At 61.7% G+C, this 24,511-nt stretch overlaps 1 protein-coding gene across 1 annotated transcript; it reads left to right on the top strand.

The window, feature by feature from the left end:
* Positions 1–12,272: 12,272 nt before the first annotated feature.
* DLK1 (delta like non-canonical Notch ligand 1) lies at positions 12,273–19,658 on the top strand. Its single transcript, XM_037130412.2, has 5 exons — positions 12,273–12,524; positions 13,745–13,808; positions 14,284–14,414; positions 16,989–17,130; positions 18,700–19,658. The coding sequence occupies exons 1-5, from the start codon at positions 12,458–12,460 to the stop codon at positions 19,442–19,444; spliced, it is 1,149 nt and encodes a 382-aa protein (XP_036986307.2). The 5' UTR covers positions 12,273–12,457; the 3' UTR covers positions 19,445–19,658.
* Positions 19,659–24,511: the final 4,853 nt, after the last annotated feature.

Raw genomic sequence — 24,511 nt, 5'->3', positions numbered from 1 at the left:
AAGGTGACCAGAAGAGGCAGAAGCCCTGACATCTGCCTGGTTTGCCTTGCTCATGCAGGGGTTGGGGGAGAGGTGTGATGGGGGCTTAAAAATGCAGCTGCAGGAGGGGAGTGGGTCTGGGATCCAGGCAGCCTCTGGGTTCTGTCGTAACCACCCTGGGCACAGCGGGGGAAACTGAGGCCCGGGCTGGGGAGTGGGCCATGCTGCGAGGGCAGCACTGCTGGGCCCAGACCACCCCTGTGTCCGCACACGCCTGTTCCCCACCAGCCTGTGGGCTCCCGGGGGCCTGTCCCTCGCCTGTGGCCCTGCCCTAGGGCCTTGGGGACAATTGAAAGGAACATAGCAGCATCTCGCCACCTCCCTGGGCCCTTCTGTCACTTGCTCTGCAATCACAGTCTTCAGACTTGCTAATGAGCCGATGACTCCACACCCCAGTGGAGTCAGCCCACCACGCCTTCCTGATTACAGGGTCGCCTTCACAGCTCTCGGTTTCGCCTTTTTCCCAGCGGCAGGCAACTCAGAGGGAGGAAGCAGCAGCCTCCCCTCTCGTGAGGGAGAGTCCCCGCAGATGTGTGTGCAAAGTCAGGGCCAGGGAACATGCGAGTAGATGCCTCGGTGCGAGTTTGCCACGCCCTCCCTGCTGGCTTCCGTGGTGACAGGCAGGCAGGGTGGGGAGGAGGCCGCATCCCCACCACGGGCTGAGCCGAGCACATGGAGGACCCAGACGCCCAGGGACAGTCCGGGGCTCTGGGGCGCCCGTGGGCTGGCCCACTGGCCAGGTATTGCCCGGCCACCCCAAGTGGTGGCCAGCTCTGTGGATGGGGTGCCAGTGGGAGCCTTCCCCGCCCCTGAGAGAGGCTCAGTGACCCCCCCCCCACCTTTCCCAGGTCACTGGGCACATTCCTAATTAATGGAAAACAATCAGTAGGAGTGGTGCTGGCCAGGTGCTGGTACTGTGCTCCCAGCTCGCTGTCCACGTCCAGTGCCACGGCCACACCGGAGCTCGGGGCGGGGGCACTCGGGGCAGGAGCCTCAGCCCTGTCTTACAGATGTGGACCCCAAAACCTGGTGGGGCTCCGGACCCCTGCTCAAAGGCGCCAGCGGGGCAGTGGGCCTGGGCACTGGGCTTGAGGACTGCTGGGTGTGGAGGAGAAGCTCAGCCCCGCGGGGGCAGGTGTTGGGGGTTGGCAGTGGCCCTGAGATCACCCAGTATAGAGGGTGGGTCTGCCTCCGGTTTTCTGTAAAACCGGCACTGCCCAAGGAGGCCTGGCCACCTCCTTCTTTGTGGGCAGTCCCTCTGACATTTATTGAGCTCCTACTGTTTGCCTCCCTGGGACACACAGCTGCTTACAAGGAGTTCTCCCCACAGACTCCCACAGACCGGAGAAGGACTCCTGTCCTCAGGGAGCGTTCCCAGCAGCCAGGAGGAGGCCAGGCGCTCTGTGACCAGGAGGAAGCCCAGGAGGGACTGTGGGAAGCCTGGTGGTGGCAGAGGGGAGGCTGCTGAGGCTTCAAACTATTAGGGGAGAGAAGGAGAAGGAGGGCCTTGTCCCTGCGTGGTCAGGTCCTCAGGGGCCACCTGATGAACCACATTCCGGGGGAAAGGACAGTGGGCTCTGCAGCAGACAGAGACAGGCACGGGGAGAAACTACTGGCCTCCCCAGGGGCCTGTGACACCCAAGTGGCTGCAGAGGGGCCCTCGAGCAAAGGTGTGGAGAGAGAGGTGACTCCAATGGCCCCCAGAGAGAGTAAGAGAGGGCCCTGCACACGGGAATGCAGCCAGGGGACCGCCTGGAAGAGGTGGTGTGGTCTGAGCTGGGGCCCAGCTGCAAGGAGGAGCGGGGTGAGGCCCTGGCTGCACCCCGACGGGGCTCTTGGCTTCTGGCCCGGGGGTTCGGGCCAGATGCAGGGCGGTCCAGTAGTTTGAGCCCCAGCTCGCCAGCCCCAGTACCTCCCTCAGATGGGGCGGCCAGCAGGAGGTCTTCCATGAGTTCTTTGGGAGCACGGGTTGGCTGACTCCTTCCAGAAACTGAACTGTCACAGTTGTCCCAAGGCAAGCATTTGTGCCTTCCATGACTGGCACTGTGCCGCACACAGGCCTGGTTACCAGGCCTCAGTTTACCCATGTGATGAGAAAGGTACCTTTCCTATTGAACATTCCAAGTTGCCATCCATCTAGTCATCCATCCTCCATCCTCCATCCATTTATCCATCCATCATCCATCCATTCATCCACCCACCCATTCACCAGTTCATCCACCTAGCCAGCTAGCAATCTATCATGTATTCACTCAACAAACAACCCCCTTACTACATGGGCAAAGGGGAGAATAAGGCATTGTACTGTGGCCTCAGGAAACTTCCCCTGATCTCCCGTTACAGTAAGTGGCTCATTGGCACCTAAATCGAAGCATAACAGATGCTGGGTTCTGAGGAGTAAATAAGACTAATGAAAACACTTTGGAAGTTAAACACACACGCAAACATCAAAGCCAGAAGAACACACACACACAAAAGTCAAAAACACAATTAGGCTGTGCTCCCCCCTCAGGACAGTTGCTGAGTGCGTCCTCGGGCCCCAGGCCACAGGGTGGCTGTCCCTCTGCCCCTGGTGCACAGGGGTGCAGGACTAGATGGGGGCGCGATCACAGGGTACCTACCAAGCCCCACGGCTGCCGCCCCATAATTCCATTCCCATTAGTGGAGGTGCAGGTTCAAACCCCCGTCTTCCTGCTGGAGCGGGAACTGGCAGAGAGACCATATTCTCCTCATTCAATTAATCAATTATGTCTCAGCCACATCTGCGGCCTCTCTGCCTGTAAACACCCTCCATCCCTCCCCTCCTTGAATGCACACACACACACACACACACACACACACACTCTCTCTCTTCTTGAACAATGAAGCTCCCATCCCCTGCTCTCTTCCCATTCACAGCTATGCTTTATCACCTTTGACGCGTGCGCCCCCCACTCACCCCACAGCCTCCTGAAGCCTGGCTCCCTTACTCCTGCCCCAAGGACCTCTCAACCTTGACCTTAGCAGATGTCCCCGCAGCACTGGGGACTCATGTCCCCAGGGCACCAGGGACTGAAGGACCCTCCCTTCCTCAGTCTCCTTTTTTGTTGGGGTCTGGGATCCCTCTCTGCTTCTATAATGACAGGGGTCTGAGGGTGTCCACGGGTGTGAGGAAGGAGCCATCAGGGCCGAAGAAGCAGGAGAGTCCGAGTGGGAGGGCAAGGGGGTCAGCAGGTGACCGGAAGCTGCTGTGGCTGGTCCCAGCGCACATTTGGCAGCCTCTTCTGCTTCCCTGGTGAAGTCCCGGCCTCTCCTCTGCTCCCACACTGCTGCACCCCGGGCTTCCTCTCCTCTGCAGCCGCCCCTCTGCCTCCCCCACCGCAGCCTGCCTCACCCGCGGCAGCGAGGTCTCAGGGTCCGCTCCCACCCCACCGAGTGCATTCCCAGCTCCTCTGGGGTTCGGGGGGCCCCACATCACTGCTTGGAGCTGGTACACATCCCAGAGTAAGTAGTGAGGGCAGTGCAGGGGTCACAAGGCCTGGGCTCCAGCTGGGAGACCTTGGTTCGAATCCTGGATCTGCCCCAAAGACTGAGTTCCCCCGACTGAGGAGGTGGGTCAGGTGACGCCCTGCCCGGTGCACTTGGAGGCCTGCGGCAGTGGGTCCATGCTGCTGCGCCCCTCGGGGTGAGACGCACACGAGGATAAGCTTTGCCACGGACTGGGGCCTCCTGTCCGAAGCATGGCCTGGCCGCCAACCTCTCCGCCAGCTCTCTCGGCTTCCAAACCAGGTGACGGTGCTCCCCACTCGCCCCTGAGGCCCATGAGGGACTGGGCCTGCTGTTACCCCTCCAGCTTCCTCACACTTGCCTACGCCTCTGTGAATAGTCCCTCACTGAACTCTCCTTGAGCGAACCACGGTGTGTGCGCCATCTGTTCCCCGCGAGGCCCTGCCCGAATCCGTGGGCCTCCTTGGCTCCGCGGCGTTGCCGCCTGTAAATGCAAGCTGTTAAGCAAGGAGACCGAGGCTGGGTAAAGACCCCCAGGACTGCCCCACAGGTGCCGGGTCAGAGTGCGTGTGGCCAGGTCGAGGGGCAGGCGGGCCTGCAGGGCACCGGCTAAGGAACCGGAGGGCGACTGAACCTGCGTGGGTGTCAGCACAGCGCTGCCGGTGCTGCGGGTCTGCCGGGCACACCTCCCACCTTCATTTGGGAGGTGGGGTGGGACCCCCGACCCCAAACAGCTGCTAAGAGCTTCCACTGGAGAAGTCTCAGCTCCCTGTGGGACTCTTCCATGTAGGGGGTCGCAGCCCCACGGGGAATAAACAGCTTCTTAAAGCCCGGGCCAGTTTCCCAAGCTCGCCACCCGCCACCTCCCACGCCCCTTCCCATCTCCTGCCCCTGCACCTCGTGCAGAGAAAGCAGCACAGGCGAGACCGCTCCTCCCATCGTCTCTGGTTAGCAGAGAAAAAAAGCCACCAGGATGAGGCTGTGCCGGCAGGTCGCCCCTCCGTGTGCCTGGATCAACGGGGACCCCGCTGTGGCCACGGGCAGCAAAGACCGCTGCCTGCTGCTCATGGAAGAGAAGCTGAATTAAGTAAAACAGAGCCAGAAATAATTGGCCCATAGGAGAGAGGCAGGAGGAAGGTGCTGGGAAGAGCCTGGTCGGCAGGCCGGGCAGGCTGGAGGCCAATCTTCACGGGGCAGAGGGACTCCCCGGCTTTAAAAGGCCATTTCTGACCCCCGAGGTGCCCCCTTCCTGCCAAACGCTTCCTCATTCACCCTTGATGAGATGGTACGATTCAACTCCACAAATACTTAATGAGGACCTACTGTGCACCTACTTCTGCACATGCAGTCCTGGGGGAGCTGAAACGGGTTTTAAAAAGTCAGGGTTCTTTCCCTCCCTCCCTCCCTCCCTCCCTCCCTCCTTCCTCCTACCTCTCTCCCTCCCTTGTGGGAAGACTTAAGTGAACTTAGACTCTGCAGTCTGAGTAGATGCACAGGAACCCCCTCTCTGACCCCTGTCCCCCAGACCCGAGGTTGTTGGGCGGCTCGGGGACTGAGGTGACCTTGGGTGACTGTCTGATAGCTTAGACCAGGGTGGCGGGGGCCAGGATGGGAGCATGGGAGTGGATGGGAGAGCTAGCTGGTGGGGAAATGTGACCCAGGACTTGGGGCCCATGTGCAGGCGAATAGGGGTGAAGCTGAGGAAGGAGGGGTCCCAGTCTTAGCTCGAGCATCTGAGGGCAGTGGTGGCCCTTCGGGAGGCCTGGGGACCAGGAATGGAGGTGAGCGGTTCAGAGAAACCTCGGGGTGACGCTGGGAGGCAGGAGGCTGACACACGGTCACTAGCTTTGGAGTCATGAAGGCAGAGAGAGCCGGCCAGAGGCCAGGCAGGAAGAAGGAAGGCAGGGAGAGACAGTGGCAAGCCCTGGGGAGCAGCCTGGTGTCCCCAAATTCCCCAATGCCAAACAGGAAAGCGAGAACCGCACCCCTCAGTCCCACTGGGGACATGGTTGCTTCTCTTTTGAGTCTGTGGGCTTTCTGGTCTGACCTCAGATGGACCTTTGTTAGAAAAGGGGTCCAGCAGTCCCTCAAAGCCCTGCCCATGGCCGACTTTTGGTGGGGCCTCCTGGTGGGCCACCAGCCAGGCCCCACCAGTCTAGTCCTGCTCCACCAACACCTTGTCCTGTGACCAGGGGAGAATGGATCAACCCCTCTGTGCCCCAGGGCCGAGCTCTGTGGCTAACAGGGAGGGCCCGCAGGTAGAGAGGGAGGAGGAATAAACATTTCTGCACAGGGATCAAATTAAGGCTTATTGTATCGGGCCCAACTGGAGTTTGGGTATCAAGCAGCACCACGTGGAGGGGGGCGGGGAGCGGGGGTCCCCCGCCCCCATTGCTAGCGGGAGCAGGGCTGCAGGCGGCTAGGTAGGGCCTCTGGAGGCATGGCGCGTCACCATAGGAACGGCTCAGGGAGCGCAACACGGAGGAGGGGGTGGGGGCGACGATAGGGGGCGCCGGCTGTGGTCTTAACACAGCGGCTCCCCACGTTGCCATTACCAGACCTGAGAGGCCCTGGCGGGAGGGGACCGGGCGGAGTCGGCGTGCCGCTGTCTCCGCAGGGGCCGGACACCCAGCAAACCCCGCGTTCGGGTCAGCCACCCCGCGGAACCCGGGGATCGAGGCGGTGGCTGGAGGGCACTGGCTGGAGTGGGCCCTGCGGGGCCGCCCGTTGCTAGGACACGGGATCTTTCCGAGGGGCCCATAGTAACCCTCGGAGAACACTTTGTGCCTCGTTCGTTTATTCATTAATTCACTTAATCCACAAACACCTCGTGGGCAGCGCTGCATGTCGCCGGCCAGGGGCACTTCTGGCCCTGCTGAGTTCAGACACACGTGCAAAACCCATTAACACCAGGCCCGGGCGGGAAGATGCGCTCCAGGTGGACAGGGACTCAGAGTGGAGGCCGCCGGCTCGCTGGCTTCCGGGCCTGGGCCAGGGCCCACGTGTGGGGGTGGGGCTGGAAAGAGCTGGCAGGTGGGGGTCGGGGAAGGCTTTGGAGGAGGAGGGGGAGAGAAGCAAACGCCCGGGGCTCCCCTCTGCTCCCCTTTGCCAGGGTTTCCTGAGCCTAGGACGAGGTGGGACACCGTAAATGCTGTCTGCACATAATTGAGTGAAGATGCTAATGGTTTCTCACAAACAAGAGAATAAATTTAGCACAGGAACATCTTAAATTCCTCGAGAGCTGTGTGTTTTCATGTCCCTACGCTCGACAGGTGTGTGGCTTCTTTCTCGCAGACCCGGGCTCCCAGAGAGAGGTTAGGAGTCCACACCGCTACCCAGAGACTCCTGATGGGGACAAAGAGGAGTCCTCCTGGCAGGGGCCTGGCTTCTTCCGTCGCCGAAGGAGGCCCCCCCCGGGGGCGCGGCCTGTAGAAGTCCTCAGCATCCCTGCAGGCCCAGCCTGAGGGTCCTCCTCCCCCAGGGGCCCAGCTTCCCCTCTGCTTACCTGCGTCCGGGGACCACACCCCGGGATCTCCGAGGTCTCTAAGCCTCAGGTTCCCTCCCCCACCGGAGACCACCCTCAGGCACACCCTACCCCCACCCCAGCAGGGCCGCGGGCACAGAATAGGAGCTCAGCCGGTGCCGCTGGGATCAAAGAATACATTTAAAGAGGGGCACCTCCGTTTTATGGAAAATTAACTTCTGGGAATTTCTGATGAATGGAGAATTACTGTACATTTTGCCAAAGCCTGCATCGACAGGCTGAGCGATGAAAAGACTCCTGTTTCCTCCGGCCCTGATTTCCTCCCTCCTGGGCAGGGGCGAATGCACCTACAAGGTGTGGGGGGGAGGGGGGCGGGCAGCGTCATTAGTTCTCCAGAGAGCCCCCCCACCAGCACCCGGCACAGGCAGCGTGACTCAGTGGCGCCCTTTAAGGGGATAATTTGATTGATGACGCGGACAATTAGACTTGTGAACTTGACATCCACGTCGATTCCAATAGCGAGGCGAAAAAATCTATTTTTGAATCCTATCACTGATGATGAGAAATTGGTTCTGTTCGGGGGAGAGGTGTGACCTTGCTGAAATCGGCACTAAATATGGTCCCTGCCCAAGGCGGGCAGCCCCCCCCCTCCACCCGCCTGCCTCTCATCTTTTTCCCTCCCCGAAACTTGAGAGTGGGCCAGAAGGGGCCGCCCTTTCTCCCCCACATCACATGCAGACCGGAGTCTGGGGCTGGGGGGGGGGGCGGGGGACACCGCAGGCCCGACTATCACTCGACCCTCCAGGCCCTGTGCACGCATCCCGGAGCCAAGCGGGAGGAAGCCTCTGCGGCCGCGGTCTCCAGCCGGCTCTCCTGAGCGTCATGCTGCTGCTTCAGGCTGAAGAGGCTTCTTGCTGAACTTGAAACCAAACCTTCCCGTTTTTGATCTTAAATGTACCTGGGTGTGCCTCCAATACCCTTCCCTCCTCGCCCTCAGACCCCTCCCTCTGCAGGAAGAAAAGAGTTTCTCTCTGCAAAGACGAACTTCAGTGTGGGAGAAGGATCAGGGTCATGGGCCCTGTGTACGGCTTTGGTGTTTGCAGGAGCCCCCCAAGCCCCCAAGATGGCTGGGCTGTGCCCCCACCCGCACCAGCAGGGCAAGGCCACGGGCTCCCACGGGGCTCGCCCCACTAGCCTCCCTGCGGGCTGGTTCTGAAGCTCTGGTTGGCTGAGCACAGAGCTTGGTGCCTGGGTTCCCAGGGGACCTGGGTTCGGATCCCAGTTCCGCTACTGGTTAGCTGCATGGCTGTCCTGGGCTCTTCAAACGCAGCGTTCTGGTCTCTGAAATGAGCCTTGCAACTCCCAGCCCAGTCCTGGGGTCCTTCAGGGGATGGCTTCTACTCAGCTGGACTCAAAAGCAGAAAAGGTGGCCCTGCCTGTGTGTGCACCCGAACCCAGGAGTCCTGGTGGGAAGTCCCCTGCCCACTGTCCCCAGGACTCTAAGCACCGCCCCCCCCCCCCCGTGAAATGAGTGTTCCCTTTGGGAAGAGTGCAGCTCAGCAGGGCCCAGGCAGTGGAGGCCTCCCTTGCAGGGAGGGAGAGGGGAGAGGGGACAGAAACTCCCCCACGGAGCCTCAGCGTTCCTAATGGCGTCCCGCCCCACTGGGACTGGACCAGCAGTGGCACAGACGCCTCTAAACCAAGTCCCAGGCTCAGAGATTCTTGCCTGGGTGGGGGTGCACCCCAGGATATCATGGGGGGTTGAGCCCCTACCTGCCCTGCTCCACTGTGCACCCCAGGACCAGCTGGTCTCGGAGGCCGCTCCCGCGGGACCCTGCTGGGCTCCCCCCGCCAGCTCTCTGTGTCTGAGGAAGAGCCGGTGGGCTGGTGCCGGCTGGCCGGGCTGGTGGGAGCGCTCGGAGCGTGGACAGGAGGAGGGAAAGGTCTGGAGATACCGTTCCTCTCGTTCTCTCAGAAAACGTCCATCACCAGCCAGCTAGCTCCCTTGCTCTCTGACCAGCTGGCCTGTGGGCCGAAGGAACAGGGACACTTTCCTGCGGCCGGCGGGGCAGGGGCCTCGGACGGGTCTGCTGGGTTTGGAAGAGGGAGGGAGCCCTACGGAGGCCCGGGCCCGGTGCTCCACTCCAGCCCCGAAGTGGGCAGGGTTAGTCCCCGATACTGGGCAGACCACCTGGCGGGCGGAGCTGTGTGCGGGGTGGGGGCTGGGATCCCAGTGGTTTGTACTTTGAAGAAAGGAAAGAGGGGAAGAGAGGGGAGGGGGAGAGAGAGGGGAGGGGAGGAGAGGGCACCGGAGCATCCGTCTGTCCCAGCTTCTCCAGCCCTGCACTCTCCAGCCCCCAGGGTCTGCTTGCAAACAGCAGACAGCTTATGTCTCCCCCAGGGACCCAACTGGCATTTTCCTGCTTTCTGTGCAGCCGTGAAGCCTGTGACAGTCACCAGTCTCTCTTCCCCGCCGCCGAGCGACCCTTTCTCTTGTCTGCCTGCTGAAAAGAAACCGCTGGCCGCCGGGGTTTACAAATGCTTTGTTGACACTAGAGCGAACCGGCAGCAAGCGCCAGGCTCACAGGTCCTGTGGGGCAGGCGACCCCCTTCCTCCCGAAGCCCTGCAGGGCACTCTGGAAGAGGCCGGTCAGGAAGCCCTCGCCCCCTCCTCCGCTCCGCTCTCGCTTGCTCCCTCGGGTGGAGGCCGGTGTTGGAGGAAGGGCAGGAAGGGGCTAGGCCCTGTGAGTGTGCTGGTTTTCTGCTTGGGAAAAGCCAAGGGCCTTTGGGAGGCAGGTGCAGCACCCCCGTTTGCAGACGTGAACCTGGGCTCCGAGGGGAAGTGACTGGCCCAGGGCCCTGCGCAGGCGGGGGAGGGAGTGGTGGTTCCCTAGCAGGTGCCAGCCAGCCAAGGAAATGCCCCTCCCAGCCAGGCACGTGACATTTGGACAGGGACACCCCTGGGTGAGACGCCCCCACCCCAGGCCTCCTTCCCTCTCATGAACTGGGGAGGGCAGAGGTGAGAAAGGAGAAGCCCAGATGGGGGGGCAGTGATGGCTTCCGCAGAGGCCCCTCTCGGTGCTCCTAGAAGTTCACATCCCACCTCCAGACGTGGTCCAAAAGGGGCCACTCACCCCAGGCGTCCCGGCCCTGCTATCCCCTGCCCCCACCCCTTGGCCTCTGGCCGAGAACCCTGTCTCCCCGCTCTGCCACTGTGCGATGATTCTGGGGGCCGAGGTCAGCGTCCCCAGAGGGCAGAGAGGTGGGAGAGTGAGAGGGATCAGCGGACAACCATACCTTCGGGCCCGGGCCTGCTGGCCACTCCCATTGCAACCGGGGCCGCGGGCAAAAGACCTTCCATCTCTGCACTGGGTTTCCTCACTAGAGAAATGTCCGTGGAAGAGAGGGGGGAAATGGAAAGTCAGGGGCGTGGGGTGGGCACCCCAGCGTCACCCCATTCTGGGTCTTCAGCAGGGAACACCAGGGAAGGGGGTGTTCTCCAAGCCTTGCCCAAGGGGGTGAGGGCTTCCTTCTAGCCTCTGGGAAGCTGGGCAAGAAATAGCCCGAGTCTTCACCCCAATCCAGACTTAGGGCCCTGGGACCTGTGAACGAGGTGCGGGGGGGGAGGGGGAGGGGGAGGGGGCGGCGGGGGAGTGGGGAGAGGCGCTCCCCTGGCCTAACTCCCCACACCTATGCCCAGGTCAGCAAATGTCCGCTAACCTTCCAGTGCCCTGTGAGAGGGTTGGCAGGCCCATGTCCTCAGATTCAAAGAGGGGCCAGATTGCCGCCTGGCCCCCCCAGCACTGGGGCAGGGGAGACTGTGAAGTGAGTGAGTACCCCTCCCCAAGACCTGGGGTGTACGTTCGAGTGCAGGGCACACCAAGGACGCCTGGAAAGGCCCTAAGCTCCTGGTACTTGTCCCCAGGAAGCACCTTTGGCCACCCCCACCCCCTCACACACCCCAATGCTGCTGCCTAGGAACTCCTTCAGAATGTTCCTGAACCTTCCATGTCCTGATAAGGGTGTGGAGGCCGCCCAGCAGAGAGCAGGGCACTAAGGCCGAGGCGGGGCGCTGTCCCCAGGAGCTCTAAGGAGAGGGAGGGTCTTTGGCAGGGTTGGGGTACCCCATCCTGGCCCCTGCATCCGGTCTGGAGGCCTCCCGTGGGGCCTGGGATGAGTGCGGAGAGCCTGGTGCGCACCTGTGGGTGGCCGAAAGGGCGCCCCTGTGAGCTTGCCCACACGTGTCACTGAGGGAAAAGATCAATGTGACCCTGTGTGTGTTGGGGGACTGCGTGGTTTGTAAGTTCCCGGGACAGGGCATGTGTGCTCGTGACTGTCCGACTGTGGCTGCGCAAGTGCGTCACAGCCCGCCGGCTGGCGTTCAGGCTTGGGCACGACCAAGGCCCTGACCGTGTGCGCAGGCGTGTGGGGGGTGCGTGGGACGGAATGTGTGCGGGGCGTCTGCATGTTTACAAGGGTGTTCGCATGTTCAGGTGCACACGTGGCCCTGCACGTGCCTCTGCGTGGACGGCGGGGGGCACTTTGAAAGATGCCCAGGGTTTCATAACTGGAAGTGCGCTGGCCTCTGTGTGCCCACGGCTGGGCATGTGGCACTCGGACTAGTCCTACGACGCACATTTGTGTGGCGGCGTGTGTTTGTGTCATAGGGCGTGTCCGGGTTGCCGTTTGTGTGTATGTGTGTGAGTGCGCGCGCGCGCGTCTACCAGCGCGTCTGCGTTTCCCTGCGTCTTTGTGGTTAGGGGACTGGGTGCATAAAGCTTTCACGAATGATTTTCTGGGTGCGTGCGTGGTCACCTGCGTGGTCTGCGTCGTTAGAGTGTGCGGGAGTGTTTTTCTGAGTGTGCGAACCACGGCAAATGTGGCCGGGACCCCAGCGATAAGTGTTTTGGGGTTTCCATACATGTTCCTGCATTCCCAGCGTGTCCTCGCGCCCTCCCAGGGTCTGCGGCCCGGCCCCGTTCCTTTCCTAAGACTTATGCTAAGCGGCCTGGCTGTGCGCGCCCGTGTGCCGTCCTGTGCTGGGAACGTGTGTTCCACGCACGCGGGGTACCTGCGCCCGTCTAGCCAAGAGTGCGCCGCGTGAGCGAGCCGGTTTCCGGACGCTGCAGTGGTGGGGGGCGGCCCTGTGAGGGGCGGGGGTCACCGGGACTGGCCGGCGCCGGCCCCGTGCACGCGGAGGCGGGGGCGGGGGGCGGGGGCCGCAGGGGGGGGGGGCGACGGTACGAAAAGGGCGGCGCGCGCGGCGGCGGCAGCAGCTCCGCGGCAGCGGCATTGGAGAGCGCAGCGCGCAGCCCGGTGCAGCCCTGGCTTTCCCCTCGCTGCGCACCCGCGCCCCCTTCCGCGTCCGCAACCAGAAGCCCAGTGCGGCGCCCGGAGCCGGACCCGCGCCCGCGCCAATCCCGGGACCGCGACCTCGGCCACCCCGCGATGACCGTGACCGCAGCCCTCCTGCCCGTCCTCTTGCTCCTGCTGGCTTTCGGCCACAGTTCCCATGGTGAGCCCCCCGTGGCCTGGCTCGCGCCCCCTCTGGGGAAGCCTGCGATGCCCCCCGGCCTCCTGGTGCCCTGCACGCCCCGTCCCGTGCGCCCCAACTCCCGCCCGTCCCTCCTAACCCTAAGACCCGAGCTACGCCTGCCTCGCCCTCTTTCCGACCTCGCGTGTTAAGCCCGGCCCTGGGGTCCCGGGGTGGGGCAGGGGATGTGTGGGACCCCCAGGGCCTTGCCGCCCCGCAGAGGTGGTGCTCCGAGGGGTGTTGGTGCGTGGAGACAGGAGGTTTGGAGAAACGGGGCGATGCTGGGAGTCCTCTGTGAAAAGGCTCTGTGGTGCAACTTTGGGGGTCCTTGTGTGCGTGTTGGGGTACAGGTGTGTGGGGGCAGCGTGGGGTGACTTTGCCGTCGTAGCCTCAAATTCCCAACCAGGAGCCCAGCCCGAGTCCCTCCTGCATGGCGTGTCTGTAGGTGAGGGGCTGCGACACTCCGTCCGCAGCGGCCATCTGCCTCTCACAGTGAGAGAGTCGCCCCTCCCGCAGCGCCCCCCCTCCGCCCCCACTGCACCAGTGGTTCTGGGGGAGGGGGCTGTCTGGGAGGCTGGAGAGCAGGTTGAGGCAAATGCACACAGTAGGTGGCCACCAGCGTGTCAGAATCCTTAAATCCTTCAATAGGGTCAGAATCGCAGTGAGCCCTGCAAAGCCCTTGCGCAGTTGTTTTTCCTGTGAAGGGGGTGGGGCAGGGGGAGCTGAGAGATTCCACCTGGGTGCGTGGCTTCACTGGGATGAGCCCTCGAAAATGCCCCCACACCTTACCTGCGAGCTGCCAGGTGAACCTGTCTGGGCTTTCCCAGCAATGGCTACCCCCAAATCTCCCCCTTTTAGCTCACTTACCAAAAATGAGGGTGTGGCGAGTGCCCAGGGGTCACACAATCTGCCCACCCGGCCTCCGTGTCCCCAGCTTTAGGACTTGAGGTTTCCTACGCACTTTGTTTGAGGGGGAAATGAGACATCTGACCTGCTCCTGAAAATGAGGCCATGTTCTGTGGCCAGTCCAGAGCCAGGAACATGGTCTAGAGTTTGTCCCAAGTGGGCGGATGTGAAGTACCTACTGTGTGCCAGGCGGGTAGAACTGCCGAGGGTTGGTGCGCCCTGCAAGGAGGCTGTGGGTTTTGCCTTGGCCTCTGAGGCCTTGTGGGATGAATGGGGTAACCTTTCTCGTGCCTCAGGAGCTGAATGCTTCCCGGCCTGCCACCCCCAAAATGGACTCTGCGAGGATGACAATGTCTGCAGGTAATGGCGTGGCTCCCCAGAAGCATCTGGTGGGGGGGCCAGGGCAGAGTTCGGAGGAGTCAGGTGTCAGGCAGAAAAAAAGAGGGGGAGGGGCTTGGCCACTGGGCTCCAACAAATTGCTTCCTAACACCCTCCACCCTCTCACCACCCCCCCCCCCACCACTGCAGGAAACTGGTGGGGGGTGAGGGCAGAGGGTGGGCGCAGGAGACAGCCACAGCTTCTGTCTGCCTTCTTGGAAGGGGCTGGCAGGGGAGTGCCCCCTCCCCCGCTCCCCCAGGACGAGACCCTCGCAGGCCACCGTGGCAAAAGGCAGCACTCCCCTGGGCCCTCACGGAGCCCCGCGGCTGCCCCTCAGTGTCCCCCCCCTCCCCGGCCTAGCACTGTGCAGACCCCGGGGGCCCTGGTCCCACAGAAAGCAGTCTGAGATCCTTCCTCACCCCTGCCCACCCTCACACATCCCTCCCTACCCCACAGGTGCCAGCCTGGCTGGCAGGGCCCCCTGTGTGACCAATGCGTGACCTCTCCTGGCTGCGTGAACGGACTCTGCGTGGAACCCTGGCAGTGCGTGTGCAACGACGGCTGGGAGGGGAGCCTCTGCGACATAGGTTGGCACGCGCCCCGCCCTTGCACACCCTCCCCCACCGTCCTCTGCCCCCGCTGCCTCCTCCCCACCTGGTGGCTGCCCCTCCCCCCCTCCTTATTCCAGCCCACCGGCTGCTCCGTACGGTAATGATCTGTTTATACACTTACAGGAACGAGCCCCCCTCCTGGGTAGGCGTGTGATCTTGCCCCCCTCTGCACCCAACACCCAGAGGAGACACTGGGGTGGGGGTGGCAGGGAGCTGCCTACAGAATAAAGTCACAAAGTCAACACACACCACACAAAACTGAGTGGGTGGGGGCCACAGACCTGGGTGACCTGCCCGGGTCACTGAAGCTCGGGGAGTAGCGAGGACTGGGTGGAGGGGCGGGGGTCCTGCGGAACGAGAGCTCCAAGAGACTCCCAGTTCGGACTCTCGTAAGGAGGGGGGGAGCAAGCCCCACCAACCACGGGGGGAGGGGGCTGTCCGTGCTGAGTGGTGGGGAGCGGGGGCTGCGGCAGAGCCCCTAGGACGGGTGGGGGCTGCGGCGGAAGAGCTAGGGTGTTGGGGGGGGGGCTGGGAAGGGCTGAGCCATGGTTCCAGGGGCGGTGGGTGTTGTCTGTTGATTCCATTCATTTACGCATCTCTGTCCTCCATTACCCTGAGCCATCGAGAGTTGGCTGTGGCTGCGTTTTCAGGCCGCCAATGTTCGCCTGGGCCCATTCTCATCTGGCAAAACCTGCCCAGAGGCCTGGGCAGACTGAAGTCCTCAGAGAATGTCCGGCAGCCTAGGCAGTGCCGAAGGGCCTCTGCTCCTTGGCCCCCAGTGTCAGCGGGGACTGATGGGGGGACTGAGGCTCAGAGAAGGCAAACGGGTTGCTCATCGGGCTTTTTCTAATGGCCTCCCCTAAGGAAAACTGGAGGGCAGCTAGCTTTCAAAACCCAGCCCCCCACCCCCACCCCCGCACCCTCCCTCCCTCCCTCCCAGCCAAGACTTGGGTCCTTACAGCCCCACCCCCGTGTGGCGCAGCATTTTATCCGCAGCTGACTCACCTGCTGGCCCTCGTCACAGCCAGGCAGCCTCTCAGCAGCTCTGACTGGTCGGGGACTAGAGGGTCCCTGAGACACCCCATCTGGGATGGGGACACTCAGCCCGGAAGCCCACCCAGTTTGGTGTCGAAGCCCAGGACTCCCCAGGGATTTCCAGATCAAGGCTCCCTCCCCACCGGGTGGACAGAGGCTCTCAGCTTAGGGCTCTGGGTCCAGAGAAATAGCCCCTACCCCCCACTGCCACCCCGTCACTGCGGGCCCCCTCCCTTGTCCCTTTTCTTGCCGGTCTGCGACTGTCTGTCGCAGTCACCATCAGCAGCTGCTGCCCTAGCAGCCCCCCCCCCGCCCCCACAGGCAGCCTCCTCTTAGAGCAAAGGGGGCCTCAGCCTGTGCGCCCAAGACTTGACACTGTGAGGATAGGAGCAGAGTGGCCACCAGCCTTTAGCCCAATTTCCAGACTCCCAGGTGGCAGCAGAGCCCGGGGCAGAGGCTTGGGAGCTGGCCATAGAGGCTCTGGGTGCTCCCGCGTTGCTGGCGCCGCCCCCCCACCCCCACCCCACAATGATAAATCCTGTCTGTTTCCTTGCCCCCAGCTGGGCTCGGGAATGTGCCTGGTGGGCTCGGGATAGGCCAGCCTTTCCTCACTGGTTGCTTGCCCTCTCCCCACCACGAGGGAGCGGGTCCCTGGAACAGAGGGAAAATCTGTACCTGTGAGGACCCTCCCCACCATCTGCCATAGCTGGCTGTGTCTGCGCTTGGCCCTGGCTTTCTATTTGGCAAAAAAATCAAAGCCACCAGGTCCCGCAGAGACCAGCCAGGGAGGGCCCCTCTTTGTATGAGTGGGCAAAGTGAGGTACTGAGGAGGGAGGGGCGGACCCTGCGGCCGGCCGGGGGCTGCGGCTGCGCCCGTCACAGAGCCCCCGCCCCAGGCCCCTTTGTTCAGCTCATCCCCAGCTCGCTGGGCCGGGATAATGACGTGTGCGTGACGGGAGGTGTCGAAAGGCGGTGGGAACATACCCGTGCTCATGGAAACACGCTGCCAGTGAGGTCTCGAGAGTTCTAATCTGGCTGTCCTCAAATGAGACGCAGCCTTTTTCCTGGGGGACCCTTCGTGTTGTGAACCAGGGCCCCTGGGGTTTCTAAGTAGCCCCCCTCCCTGGCAGCGCCCCCGCAAAAAAGGAGAAGTTGGATGTGCCGACCTGAATGGAGGAGGCAGGCATTGGGGACCTTCGGGGTGACGTGGTTGCGCAGAAAAGGGGACAGGTGTCCCAGGTTGAATGACAGTGAGCAGCTCTGACTTTCTCTCTCCAGGACAGGACACAGGGAAGCCCCTTTAGCTCCCTGAGCTGGCTGTTCAGGGTTTAGGGGGTCATCACTGTACCCTCTTACTCAGAGTCCCACTTGGTGAGCACTGGCAGTAGCCAGAGAGACATCTAGGCAGCCCACTTGGGGGTCTCCCCTTGACCAGCTGGAGAGGTGTCCTCTGGGCCCCCCTCACCTCCCTGGCAGAAGGGGGGTGACAAGGTCTCATTTTTTCCCCTCCCCCAGATGCCCGGGCCTGCGCCTCGACCCCCTGCGCCAACAATGGGACCTGCATGGACGGCATCAATGGCACCTACGAGTGCTCCTGCGCCCCCGGGTTCTCGGGAAAGGACTGTCAGAACAAGGATGGGCCCTGTGAGATCAATGGGTAAGTGTCTGTCCCCAATTACGCACGGTCTTGATGGAGGCCGCCCCTGGCTCCAGCCTCCCACCCCCAGAGCGCCTTTGAGCCCAACCGGCCCACCTGTGGCCAGACAAAGACCCAGTAAGTGCTCATCCACGTGCAGCCCCGCGGGGGGCCGCCTGCCCCCACGGGGGAAGTGTCGTTTCCGTATTTCTAAGAAGTGATCCTGAAGGCGATTGATTTCTTATTCCCCTGCCGTCCCCAAGTCCTGATGTGTGTGAATGGTGGTAGATTGGGACGGCGAGCTGGAGGTCGGAGCCGCGTCCTGTTCTAAAGGCGACATAAAAAATCGGAGTTTGGCAGGGCCCAAGGCTCTTTGCGGGAAATGCACTCACCCTGTTTTAGGGGCCGGTGTTGGGGACCAGGCCCCTCTGGGAGTGGGTTTCCTGGGACGTCTCAGGAGGCCACTGCTAGGCTGGGGGTCTGCAGGGAAAGGAGGGCCTGTGGTCAGCATGAGAGCAGGCGGGGCAGGGGAGGGGGGGACAAGCCATAAGGGCCAGGGGTTGGCGCCTGGCTCTCAGCTACCAGAGTGGGGAGGGGTTCTGGGACTCCTGGGCAGTGGGAGCAGCAACACAGTGGCCACAGCCTTCTCTGCTGCCCGGGGCAGGGCCCCCCCGGTGGCCCAGCCACTCATCGCCCCTACATGCTTAGCCACAGAATGGGGCTCAACTGGAGGCTGCAAGAGCCCTGGACAGAAGCAGGAATTCAGCCCAGAGCCCAGCCCCGGGGGCGCCCTGTCGTCTGAGGATACAGAAGCTAGAAATACCACATCAGCGGCTCTTGCCCTGGTGTGGCAGGGGGTGACCCCAGAGCCTCGGATGGGTGTGTGTGAGCGTTGGAGGGTCAGTCCTCAGAGGAGGGGGGCCGTCGGGCACCCTGTCTGCTCATTAGAGGGAAGGGGAAGAAGAAAGTGAGGCCTTTAGCATTTTTGCTGTTCCCTCGAACGGACTTGAACTAGTCTGTCAAAATACAGCCCAGTGTCCTTGAAATTCCTTCAGAGCCCAGCTCCTCCCCAGCCTGTGTCCCAAAGCAGTGGCGCGGGCGTCCTGCGACCACCGCCCGCTCTTCCCTGGAGTTTTGGCGTTTGCCAGATGACAAAGGGGGTGCTCACTTAAAAGTACTCACGTTCAATGCTCCGTGCTCCGTTCTGAGCAGACAGCTTGGGTCTGCACCCTGCTCTGGGGTGAAGGGGCCGCTGCCCATGGACCCAGTCGAGGGGGGCTCACTCTGGCCCTGTTGTGTCACTGACTTTGCCTCTCAGCCTCAGTTTCCCCCACCAGTCCAGGACTGATCGGTAGGTCTCTGGCTGGAGAGGTGACATAGAGGAGGGAGAGGAGACGGCTTCGGCACAGGAGGGCAGGCGGGTTCCGAGTTGGAGAGGTGCACGCTCTACCCAGGTTTGGGGCAGGGGCCACAGTGCCCAGTGCCTGCCTGCTCCCACCCCTCTGGCTGGCATCACCCACTCCCGCCCGCAGCACCGCCGTCCCAGCTCAGCCCCACGGGGCCTTGACCTCATCTCCTTGTGTGTCGCAGTTCCCCCTGCCAGCACGGTGGCACCTGTGTGGATGACGACGGCCAGGCCTCCTACGCCTCCTGCCTGTGCCCCCCTGGCTTCTCGGGCAATTTCTGCGAGATCGTGGCCAACAGCTGCACCCCCAACCCGTGCGAGAACCAAGGCATCTGCACCGACATCGGGGGTGACTTCCGCTGCCGCTGCCCCACCGGCTTCGTGGACAAGACCTGCAGCCGCCCGGTGACCAACTGCGCCTCCGACCCGTGCCTGAACGGGGGCACCTGCCTGCAGCACTCCCAGGTGAGGTTCGAGTGTCTGTGCAAGCCCGAGTTCACAGGCCCCATCTGTGGCAGGAAGCGGGCGGCCGGCCCCCAGCAGGTCACCCGTCTGCCCAGCGGGCACGGCCTGCCCTACCGCCTGACCCCCGGGGTGCACGAGCTGCCCGTGGCGCAGCCGGAGCACCGCATCCTGAAGGTGTCCATGCGGGAGCTCAACAAGAACACCCCGCTCCTCTCCGAGGGCCAGGCCATCTGCTTCACCATCCTGGGCGTGCTGACCAGCCTGGTGGTGCTGGGCACCATGGGCATCATCTTCCTCAACAAGTGCGAGGCCTGGGTGTCCAACCTGCGCTACAACCACATGCTGAACAAGAAGAAGAAGCTGCTGCTGCAGTACAACAGCGGGGAAGACCTGGCCGTCAACATCATCTTCCCCGACAAGATCGACATGACCACCTTCAAGGAGGCCAGCGACGAGGAGATCTAAGCAGCGTGCCCGCTGCCCCCCACCCGCTGTCCCGCCTGGCTCTCACTATACGCGGTCTGTTCTAATCCTTGTGGTGGTGGTATCCTCGCGCTCTTGTGTCCGATCTGGTCCACGCTGTGCTCCCCTCTCTTAGCTGTGGCTGTGTGCCCAACGCAATGCTGAAACAAGCCTCCTTCTCTCACTTAATGCATGATAAAAAATAATAAGAATTTAACCTCTAAACGAGTAAAAGAGATAGTATGTCGTTCTAAACGCTAATCTTCTTATAAAATCAAAAAGACAAAAAAAAAAAAGTTATCTGCACCAGGACTCTGTGCCGACGTCCCTCTCCGAGGGGTCTCGGCCACAGGGTCCTTGACACAACACACTGAGTTTGACCGAGCACTGTGACCAGGGCCAAGCCCTCTTTTGTTCGTTAGTTCTCACACTCCACATCCGACTCGCACTCACTTCAAGTCCAACATCTCAGTCCTGAGCTCTTTGTGATCTGTTTGAGACTTTGCAGAGTGCAGCGGCCATGTGTCAGGCAGAGAGAGCCCCGGGTTGGTTGCTGGGGGGCCGGGACCCCGTCCCAGCCCCGCCACTAACTCGCTGTGTCATCCTTGGCGAGTGCCCTTCCCCACCCCGGGCCCACCTTTGCGCCCCTCTCCAGGGAGGGGCGGGAACACGACGACCATCAAAGGTCCTCTCTTGTCTAAAACTCTGAACTAGCAACAGTGGGGGATGAACCAGAACAGTTCCGGATGCCGCGAATTCCCACCGGATGAAGACCGCGTCTCATCCTGGGGTCCGCGTGTTTTGTGTTTTGGTCTCTTCTGGTTGGTACACACCTGTCATCCCGAAGTTGCTCCTGACTGCTGTTCCCAAAGTGGGGAGTCTCTTGGCCCCTTTGCACTTGGGAACGATTGGCTGCTTTGAGTCAGAGTGTGCAGTTTGGAGTTGCCACTTCAGCAACCCGCCCACCCACAGTTCCGACCCTGGACCTACCTCCCACCCTGTAGATCAGCCAGACCCCTTGGAATTTAAGTGCCCCTTGAACCACAAGTGCCCCTGGCAAAATCTGAGCAGCAACACAGCCCTCACCAAGGGTTTCACAGGGTTTTAGTGGAAATTGTCGCTCGTGGGGCGTTTTCTAGTTCTGTGTCCAGAGCGCTACCAGACCCGGCTGGCACGGCCGGGGACTGTGTTTGTGTTGCTGAGTTAATAAGCCTCAGATTCTGAAAGACCTAGCCAGTTTTCGAATCATGAACTTGACTTTTTTAAGAAGAGTATCTATTTTTTTGGTACAAATAGAAGGAAATGGGACAGAGCTCTGCTTCGCTGCCCAGCTCGTCGGGCCGGGCAGGGAAGCAGCCCTTGGGTACCAGGTAGGACTATTTTGCTTCGTGCATTATTTGGACAGGAACCAAGACTCTCAGATTTATTGATGACGATGTGCCATGTTTGCCTTGCTCCAAGTGTCTAAGTCTTCATCACCTTCATCATCTTGGTCATTCAGATCACCCCACACACACCACATGCGTCACCGTCATCACGCCACCATGGGTCTCGTCATCGTCAGCCACTGGATCATTGTTGAGTCCCTTGTCATTCTGATTCAAAGTCCAATGGTCATCTCTCCCACACCTCTCATGTCCCACCCAAGCCACTGTCCCCACCATTCCTAGTTCTTTATCATCCCAGCCCTAAGAACCCACCCTTGGCACGTCGTCCCAGACAGGTGACGTCACCCTGAAGTCCCATCACCCCCTGCCGAGCCCCTCCCATCCTCACCCTAAATCCCTCCCCATCTTAAACCTGCCTCTCCCCCTCCCTCCCCAGAGTTTCCCCTCAACCCCCAAATCTGTCACCCTCACTGCTCCGTCGTCACCAGTGCCAAGGCCTGTCCCCCTCCAAGCTCCTGCTGCTGCCCCCCCCGCACTGCCCCCCCCGACCCCACCCCAGTCTCTGACAGCCCTTACCCTGAGTCCCTCCTCACCCCACAAGTCATTCGAGTCAGCATCTCATCCCGTTTTGAGTTTGTTTTAAGAAAAAACTTAAAAAAGACAAAAAATAAAAGAACTGTTGGCACGTGCCGGGCGGGGGCCCAGCCCCTGCTTGGCCGCTCTCACGTGAGACCTTGATCGAGTCGGCTCACAGTTCTGATCGAGTTTCCCCAAACTTGGAATTCTGAGATTCAACAAAACAAACTCCTGCTCCACCTTTCCGCACTCTGTGCTGCGCAGAACAGCGTCATCCCCTGGTGACAAGGAGAAGACCCCCCCTTCTCCTTGACCACCTCCTCACCACCTCATCAATTCATCCGCCGCTCATTGGACCAGGAAGCCTTTCCAGGTGCCTGCTGAGTGTAAGGCAGCTTGCGGGGAGCCGCAGCCCAGCAGGACGAGGGCCAGTCTGGGAGGGGTGTGGGCACACAGGTGTCCTCAGGGAGCCAGGCACACTGCAGGTAAAATGTCGTGGGAGCAGGGAGAGTTCTCCCTTAGGGCCTGACCATCTCACGCCCCACGTGACAAACCTTTACCAGCACCCGATGTGGCCGCCCCACCCAAATTCCGAAGTGCCCACCCGCACACATCCCGCAAGATCAGAACAGGTCAGCACCTCGCCATGGTCTTCACGCCACGCAGAAATGCGGCGCTTCCCCTTCCGTGGGGCGCCCAGCTTCTGCTGAGAGTGTCGGGACCCCGGCCGCCCAGGCACACAAGTGTGTGCTTGGGATAGTGTGTAGTTTACGTCACGGAGAAGTTCGAAGACAGCTGTCAGTGACATGATCACCAATTCGGCCCCAAACAGAGAGAGGAGCAGGCGTGATTATCTTCTTGTAACCCAAAAATCTCAAAAATGTCAATGGCGCTCTTTTCAGCTTTTCCACTTCTGCCCAGACATGCAAAAAATTTTGTTTATTGAAAAATAAACAAAACCCAAGGGCTACTAGTATTTCTGTGATTTGTCGTGTGTATTGGCTTCTGCTTGTCCCTCCGCGTGGGCACGAGGGGTTAGGGCCTGCCCTCGGGGGGCTCTGCAGCGGGTCCCATGACGGGGGGGAGGCCAAGGGCGCACCCACCCCCTCCCCAGACCACACTCTGAGCATCTGCAGCCCAGGAATTTCCTGCCCTCCCCCCACCCCAAGGGTTTGCACAGACCCCTTCCCTGAGTCTGCCTCTGCAATGGTGGCTGTTTGGGGGTGGGGCAGGCACATGGGCAGGGAGGGCCGAGGGGCTGGTCCCGTCTCCTTGCAGAGCCCGGGACCGCTCTCTCCAGGCACCAGGTGCCACCCAGGACCCCGGGACTGGGTACCATGGGGTCTGAGATTCCACATTGGCCCCCCCGCCCTCCAGGACCTAATGGAGGTGGGATTGTCCAGGGTCTGACAGTCAGGGGACTTGCAGCCTTGAAAGGGTGACACCTCAGGAACTCTAGTCCCATTTGTTCTCCTGACTTGGGCCCTGCAAGGCGGTGGGAGGGGCCTGTCTTCCGGCCACAGGCTCATTTGCTCTGCTCAGTAAAGTCACCCCTCTTGGGTCCCATGGAGTGGCTGATGCGGCTCGTGTCCACTCCAGAGGGGTCAGCCGGAGCCCCCGCGCTCCTAGCAGGGTGCAGCAGCGTCCGTCCAGGCCCTCACCCTGCTGGCACCGGGGGGGGGGGGGGGGCGGCCCTCAGGGTGGGTGTCCCCTCCTCCACTTCCTGCCACCTCCCATCCCTTCTCTGCCAGGTCACTGCCCCTGCCTACCCGGAGGGGCAGCCAGGCCCAGGTGTCCTGAGAGTCCCCCCCACCTCAGCCCCTGCATCCGGGTCTGCTCTGGTCTCCTGCCTGGATCCACTCAGGGGTGGGGGTCTCATCAGGGCAGGGGGACACACAGGGACAAGCAGGGGGATACAGCATCAGAGATGGGTATTGTTTCAAAAACTAGGAAAATAAGGTGACAATGTCGAGGTAATAAATGTAGAAACTTCCACAAGAGGAATGGGTTATCTAGGGGAGTACTAATTACCCAAATTCCTCGCTGCGGCCAGGGGGATTTGGGGTGTACCGGGGCAAAGTGCCAGGATGGATCCCAGCCTCGTGCCCATCCTGGGGTGCAGACACATGGCCCTTGGACAGAACGGGGCACACCCCGGCTGGAGGTGCGACTGTGGAGCAGAGGTCAAGACAAGATGAACCCCGACAAAGCCAACAAAGGAGAGCCACTGTCCGCCCTCCCGAAGAAACCAAACTCCTCAATAAAACAACAAACAGGAAGCAGCCAACATTTTAAAAAATCCTGATCAGACAGAGCATTTTCTGGGAAAGCCAGTATATTTTAGTATGAACATATGTGTCCCCAGAGAGTGAGCCCTGGGGAAGACCCAGGAGGGCGGGAATGAAGAGGGTCACTGGGGTCACCACAGCCCACTGTGGGGGCAGGTGACCCGGGCGAAGAAGCTGTACCCACGGGCAGTGGGGCAGCTGGCAGCAGGGGTGAGTGGTGAGCGTCGGGGACCCGGCTGCTGTTGTGTGGGGAGTGGGGGTGCTCAGAGGGGGTGTTGGGTGGTCCTGGCTGTGAGGGCTCCAGATGCTGGGTGGGCGGGGTGAGGGGGACACGCATCAGTGGGATCTGCTGCCGTGAGGGGCCCTTGCACGGTGCCCAGAACCTGGGGATCCAGCCAGCAAAGTGCCCCGTGAGTTCCAAGTGAGACTCAGGAGCCGTGTGAGCAGGGGGTCAGTGGACAGAAGGTTCCTGAAGGAGAGGGAGGAAGGAGGAGCTGGCTGGACCGGCGCCAAAGGGGAGAGCGGGCCCCCTGCACAGAGCTGCCTGGGCCCCCGGGTCTGGGGGTAGCTACTGAGCCACCTCCCGGCAACCCCAGGGCACTGTGGTCTCAGGCCTGTGGCTTTGCTTCTGCTGGCAGCCACTCCCACTGCTGCGGAAGAAAGTGTGTGCCTTACCCCCCCCCCCCACCCCGCAAGGAACGTGCCCCTGAAACCAGCCCCGAGTCCCAGTGTGGGGCAGAGGTGCACAGCCAGCTGGGCAGGGCCAAAGGCTCTGCTCCCCCCGCCATACCCCCCAGGAGTGGGTCTGGCCAGGGCTC

This window comes from Artibeus jamaicensis, unplaced genomic scaffold (genome assembly GCF_021234435.1).
Source record: "Artibeus jamaicensis isolate MK-2021 breed Jamaican fruit bat unplaced genomic scaffold, CSHL_Jam_final contig_444, whole genome shotgun sequence".
Lineage (NCBI taxonomy): Eukaryota > Metazoa > Chordata > Mammalia > Chiroptera > Phyllostomidae > Artibeus > Artibeus jamaicensis.
Note: the sequence above shows the minus strand (reverse complement) of the source record. Positions and strands in the feature narration are given on the sequence as shown.

What these genes read in the sequence shown, in the direction of transcription:
- DLK1 (XM_037130412.2), top strand. Translation starts at nt 12,458, where the DNA reads ATGACCGTGACCGCAGCCCTCCTGCCCGTCCTCTTGCTCCTGCTGGCT. An exon ending in TTTCGGCCACAGTTCCCATG is followed by an intron (nt 12,525 to 13,744) that starts GTGAGCCCCCCG and finishes CTCGTGCCTCAG; the next exon opens with GAGCTGAATGCTTCCCGGCC. An exon ending in GGGGAGCCTCTGCGACATAG is followed by an intron (nt 14,415 to 16,988) that starts GTTGGCACGCGC and finishes CCCCTCCCCCAG; the next exon opens with ATGCCCGGGCCTGCGCCTCG.